The sequence below is a fragment of the Pipistrellus kuhlii genome, unplaced genomic scaffold (genome assembly GCF_014108245.1).
Source record: "Pipistrellus kuhlii isolate mPipKuh1 unplaced genomic scaffold, mPipKuh1.p scaffold_m20_p_5, whole genome shotgun sequence".
Classification (NCBI taxonomy): domain Eukaryota; kingdom Metazoa; phylum Chordata; class Mammalia; order Chiroptera; family Vespertilionidae; genus Pipistrellus; species Pipistrellus kuhlii.
The window spans coordinates 52,980,733-52,986,732 of record NW_023425551.1 but is presented as its reverse complement, the minus strand read 5'-3'; the positions used below and the strand labels follow the sequence as shown (position 1 = coordinate 52,986,732).

General features: G+C 33.8%; 1 protein-coding gene across 1 annotated transcript in view; it reads right to left on the bottom strand.

The window, feature by feature from the left end:
• Positions 1 to 207: 207 nt before the first annotated feature.
• FILIP1 (filamin A interacting protein 1) overlaps positions 208 to 6,000 on the bottom strand; it is a 166,247-nt gene continuing 160,454 nt past the window's right edge. The window contains exon 7 of the mRNA XM_036414196.2: positions 208 to 1,151. Within this exon, the coding sequence (XP_036270089.1) occupies positions 1,111 to 1,151 (41 nt within the window). The 3' untranslated portion in view covers positions 208 to 1,110. The remainder of the gene's footprint in view (positions 1,152 to 6,000) is intronic.

The window sequence follows — 6,000 nt, the reverse complement described above, 5'->3', positions numbered from 1 at the left end:
GGGGGCGTGCAGGAGGCAGCGATCAATGATTCTCTCTCATAACTGATGTTTCTTTCTCTCCCTCTCCCCTCCTCCCTAAAATCAATAAAAATATTAAAAAAAAAAAAAGAATGCATTCTCTAACCTATATGTGATTTTTGAAAAATCTGTCCAACATCTATCTACAAGAAAAAAAATTATCTAGGCATTTCTATTACCATTTTTTAAAAAGATGCTGATACTCTCTAGGTCAGTTTTTATTTTCAGGTTTTCACTTAGGTAGATTGTGAGAACTATCTTGATATCCTTATTCTGAGTCCTGTACATATAAGTAAATAATGCAAACAGAAACATAGTTGAACTACTGGTTGAAGGTGTTTCTATAATCCTTACATGTTAAACTCATACATCTCCTTTTATTTATTTGTTCCATATTAAAATCAATTCATTCAGGGTTTTGGCACAGAACACTAGAAAGAGCAACTTTAAAACTGTCTTTAAGTGTTAAAATTAAACTTTAAACCAGACCATTATCTGTTAGTATTGAACCGTGATCAGAACCACAGCATTGTGCAAGCAACAATAAAAACTCTTCTAGAAGCTCCTGCTTCTGTTTTACCTCTTGAATTTCCCCCAGGAAATATATAGTGTGGTATTTTCTGTTCTTCAGAAATAACAAATTGATCAAATAAAATTATTATAGGTTACTATTGTAAATTCACCAATACCTATGCTTTGAAGAACTGACAGTGTATTCTACGGATATACTATATGTGCCATAGACTATGAAAAAGGAAACACTTTAGGGGAAAAAAATCACATCACAAAGTGTATTATAAAAATAAATTACATAGCATGTGCCCATGGACCTGAAAGCTTTGCAAAAGGAGGAGAAATTGCTTTTGACACAAAGATTAAATTGCTCTTGCAACCTATTTTTATATTATCAGCAATGCCATTTTCAGCTTTTACATTATGTCCTCAAAAAAATTCACTGAAGTAGAAAGTTATTTTCAGTAGTGATCAGTAGCCTGGAGGACCTTAGTGATGATGGAGGGCTGTAGTAATACTATCCATTCAACAAGGATTCAGAGGCAGTACACACACCCAGTATGTGCTTGATTTACCATTTCATCGGGAGTTCATGCGTAACTGGTGAATGATGATGCTTTCTATAAAGAGAAGAAAAACACAGCATTTTCAATTACACTGACACTCAAATCAATAGTTTGTGTGAGGATCAATACCACATCATCTCATTAAAAGACCATAGATGTTAAACAACACAACAAACAAAAACAGGTGCATGAGCCCAATAGCTTTTCCTGCAGTTTTTTACTAATCTTGGGTAACATCTTTGTATTGGCGTAGGTGCTTTCCCTCCAAAATTCTTAAAGCTTTTCAGAAACCAAGTCTAATATTCTAACAATATTAGATCAACGTTACTCAAGCAAAGAACTAAATACAAAGACAGTAATTACTATATATTGTACAAGCCCCATGGTGGGAAACCAGACTATTTCCTAGAAGTAACTCTCTGTTCTGAACAGTATTCATATACTTTTAATTTCTTTTTTTAATGTGTCTGAATTTGAGTTTTAATAAGGAAATATTCATTATATATTCTTTTTTTCTTTTTTTTTAATTTGGCGATATTGGGGGCCAGGCAAGAGCCCACCTCTAGGGGGAGGACTACCACACACTCTGGCCTACATTATCTATTCTTAAGAAGTTAATAAACACAAGTAACTTACTTTTGTCTCTAACTGCTTCTTTTTGCATGATTCCATATATGCTTTTAAATCTAAATTCATTCGTATAAAAGTAAATAAAAAATAGATCAAGATAGCAATTAGAACAGTATGAGCCACATTGTGGGTGTGTGATATTTATATTTATTGATTGATTTTATCTTAATGTATATATCTTCATGAACAAGTATCTCTTTTTTTTCATTCTATCATTCAAGGATTGTTTATTGAGCCCCAATTAGGTGCACATCACTGTGTTAGGCATGGAACTACCTTGGTGAGAAAAATGACAGAGTCTTGTCATTGCTGAGATTATAAAGAGCATAGGAAAGAAATAATTAAGCCTCAAATGGTTCCTCTGTCTGAAAAAAACTATTACCTCCCCATCATATATGACAATGTTGTAAATGTAGAAAATAACATCATGGTTTATCAAGAGGGTGAGAAAAATTCCACTCATTTTCATTTTAATTTTAAATACTGGTTTATTTTTATTTTTACTTGGGTAATTTATATCTAAGCATTAAATAAAGTGCTTTATGTCATATACATGTTGGTTTGTGCTGATTATATTCAATGGGTCAAAAACAAAAGGTTTCTTTTTTTTTTTAAGAGAAGAAATTTACTGAATTGCAAATCACACAAAATAGGTGAGAAATTCTCTTATATTTAGAATCAAAATATCCCTTAGAATATTTACATTTTACAATAAAAAGGATAGCAAAACACAAGATCATGCACAGCTTAAGTATTCAAGTTCCTGAAGAGGCAAAAGGAAAAGGAAACTAATGGTCTACCACAAAGCTGTCATATACAGGGTAACAAGTGCCTTCAGGAAGTGCAGATCAAAGCAGGAAATGTTCTCCTCGGGCTTCTGCTTCTTGGTCAGAAACTGCCCAATAAACTGATTAATATAATCTGATTATGAAGTTGCTTGTCTTTGTGTTGCTTCTCTAGTTTCTTTGAAAACAGTGCAATTTAAAACAAACAGAGTACACATTACTCTCAAATTTGTCATAAAGAACATTCACTAGTGGCAGTAAATATCGCTTTCGTTAACTGACCACTAGGGGGAAATATTTCCATTCCTTTCTTCTATCTATTAAATTTGGGATAAAGCAGGTAAGAAAGCAAAATAAAATAAAATATATAAATGTTTTATGTATTTAATAATATTTAAATATAAAGTTTTTGTAAAGCTTTTAAGACATACGTATGATTTTTTCACTATATTACAATAGAAATCTTTAAGAATCATCCTTATGTTTTTCATTGAAAAACTGTTCTAGCTTTATAATTTTTCAGTGTCTAAAGACATATCAAAATCTTAAGGCAAAAACTTAAAAACACTAATTCAAATATTATGTAGTTAAAAATCACTAAGATTAAAATGCTATTTCCCACTCAACACTTTTTTTTTTTTTTTTTAAATTTCTGTAGCCCTAACTGCTTTGGATCAGTGGATATAGTATAAGCCCTCTGACTGAAGGCTCCCAGGTTTGATTCTAATCAAAGGCATGTACCTTGGTTGCGGGCACCATCCCTGACCCTGGTTGGGCATGCAGAAGGCAACCAATCTATGTGTCTCTCTCACATTGATGTTTCTCTCTCCCTTCCACTCTCTCTAAAAATCAATGGAAAAATATCATTGGAAAAATGGAAAAAAACATGAAAAAAACAACAACATTTCTGTAGTAATTTTCCTAAGAGTGAAAATACATAGTTCTCAAATCTGCATAACACAATTTAAAGCATTTTCCCATTTCCCTCTTTTAAAAAATAGAAAACATAAATTTTATTGAAGTTACAAAGTCAATGAGCAAATCTTACTCCACCTCCTAATCTCAGACTAAGACCAATAATAGGTCATTTAGATCCTCTAAACTAGTGACCTAAGTAATAAGTATAATTCTATAGTAATTTTTTATGAATACCATTTTTCTGACATTCAGAATTTGTAGAGGCAGATTAAGACTAAAGGCCATTATTAATAACCACTTCTATTAACAAATTCAAAATAGCAAAGCACTTAAATTTGGGGCCTTCTGATATGCAGACATTTAATAGCACCATTTCCTTTTGTCTAATTGTAAGAAGGAAAAAAACTTTAACAGAACACACTTGGAGAGATTAGATTTTTATATATGTTTGATATTAACAGTTTACCAAAAACACTTAATGGTGTTTTCTTTTATGTGTTTCTCTCTGGTGTGATCTTTTTTTTATTTTTATTTTTTAAAAGAGCTTTAGGTAACATACTAAATCCATTATTTATTATTATGATACATTGTGAAATGATGTAAAGTATGAATTCATGCTTTTAGTACACTAGCTAAAATACCTTCCATGAAAGGAAGTTTAACGTGTTATCAATTCCTAATGACAGTTGACTCCTGAACTCACTAGCTAGTCATCCTCCTTGGGTGGTATCTCAAAACTACTGGCCAGCCAGATGACGACATCCAAGATGGGATCTGGAAATCTGGGGGAGTCTATCTCTTCAGTGACAGAGTGGGGGCAACCTGGCAGCAAATCCGAATTCTGACTCCTCCCAGGAGAGCTCCTCGGCTGTGGAGGAGGAAAGATGAACTCCTTGGAAAGTCATTGTCTTCCTCCCAAGCAAGGCATATGTTCATGCTCTGCCAAACTCTCTGCAAGGCAGCACATGAGCACTGAATTTTAAAAATCTCCTCTAGTAAATGAGATCAGATCACTTTTATAGCGAGCCTCTCAGCTCACACACAAAAGACAAAACACAAACCTCAGAGGGAAAGTAGGGGAGGGTGGGGGTAAGGGGAAGAGATCAACGAAAGGACTTGTGTGCATGCATATGGGCCTAGCCAGTGGCCATGGACAACAGGGGGGTGGGGGTATGTGTAGGGAGGGGTTTGGGATGGGAATGGGGGGATAAGGACAATTATGTGAGACCATAATCAATAAAATAAAAAAATTAATTTTAAAAAATTAATAGATTTATAAAAAGAGAGAGAGACAAAACATAGCAGAAGTTCTATTTACCACAGGACTTTGTATCCACAAAGGAGGGCTGCTTCAGCCATAAGAAACTGCATACCAAGTTACAGAAAACATTTGCTCTTGAGTTTTGCATCAGTTTGTCTGGCTTATGGCCTGCATCCCAGGTCTCATAGTCCCTATGCCCCAAGGGCTCTGCCTGGAGAGCAAGGCACTCATTTAAAGGCTATCTGTTCTTCCTGCCAACCAGGTACCAACCCCAGCTTTGAAGTTGCTGTCCGAGAGGTGTTTTATCCACCTGCAAAAATGTCCTACATTCTGTACCTTTAAGAAATAAGAGTGCCTAGATATTGTTTACTTTTACAGTTTTCATTTTAATAAACTGCTTCAACATTCAGTCCTATTATGATTGCATTCATAAATTAATCACTTCTGATAAAACATCTGTTTTAAATAGGAAGTCCAATAAACTTCCTCTGTTGACTTGGGCTTGTTCCTTCTTTTGGATTCAGCTCAGCTAATTAAAAATACTTCCGTTAATCAGTTCTGTCATTTTTCTTCAGGAAACTTTTCAACCAGATGATATAAATTCTCTTGGGTTTTCTCAACCACCTAATAGTTATTTACTTCCTTCCAAAACATTTCCCACTCCATCATCAGCCCAAATCACCCCTTTCCTCCTCAGGTCGCACAAGTTACCAATAGTCACAGTCATACCTGGTAACTTTTTCAGGCAAGCTAATCCTTATCCCTCATAGATTACTATTTCCCAGACACAAGCAAATGGGAGCTAGTTCTCCTACATATAACATTAATTATTTTTTAATATAAATTAAATGGTGGAAAAATAGGTAAATATTTGAGCCACAATACCCAGGTTTTACCTTTTTGGAAACAGATGCTTAACTGCCTAGTTTGAGCTATTCTAGTCACACAGAATAGCATGGAAAATAGCATTGTGGGTGAAAATTGAAAAGGACATTGTGCTTTTTAGATAAGCTCATCAATATTCATCAAAGTAAGTATTATTATGAAAACTTTGTCAAGATCCTTTGACAATATTATTTTGGGCATACATATATATATATATATATATATATATATATATATATACACTCATATATATACTTTGCTCACTTGAAGTAGTTTCATATGAAATAATGAATAATGTACTGGGAGAAACTGAAGACCTGGGTTCATCATTTAATAAGATGGTTAGACATCTTTAAGCCTTAGAGTTTTTCTTGTTTTGTTTTTGTTTTCATCATTAATACTAGACGTAATTATCTTCTGGACC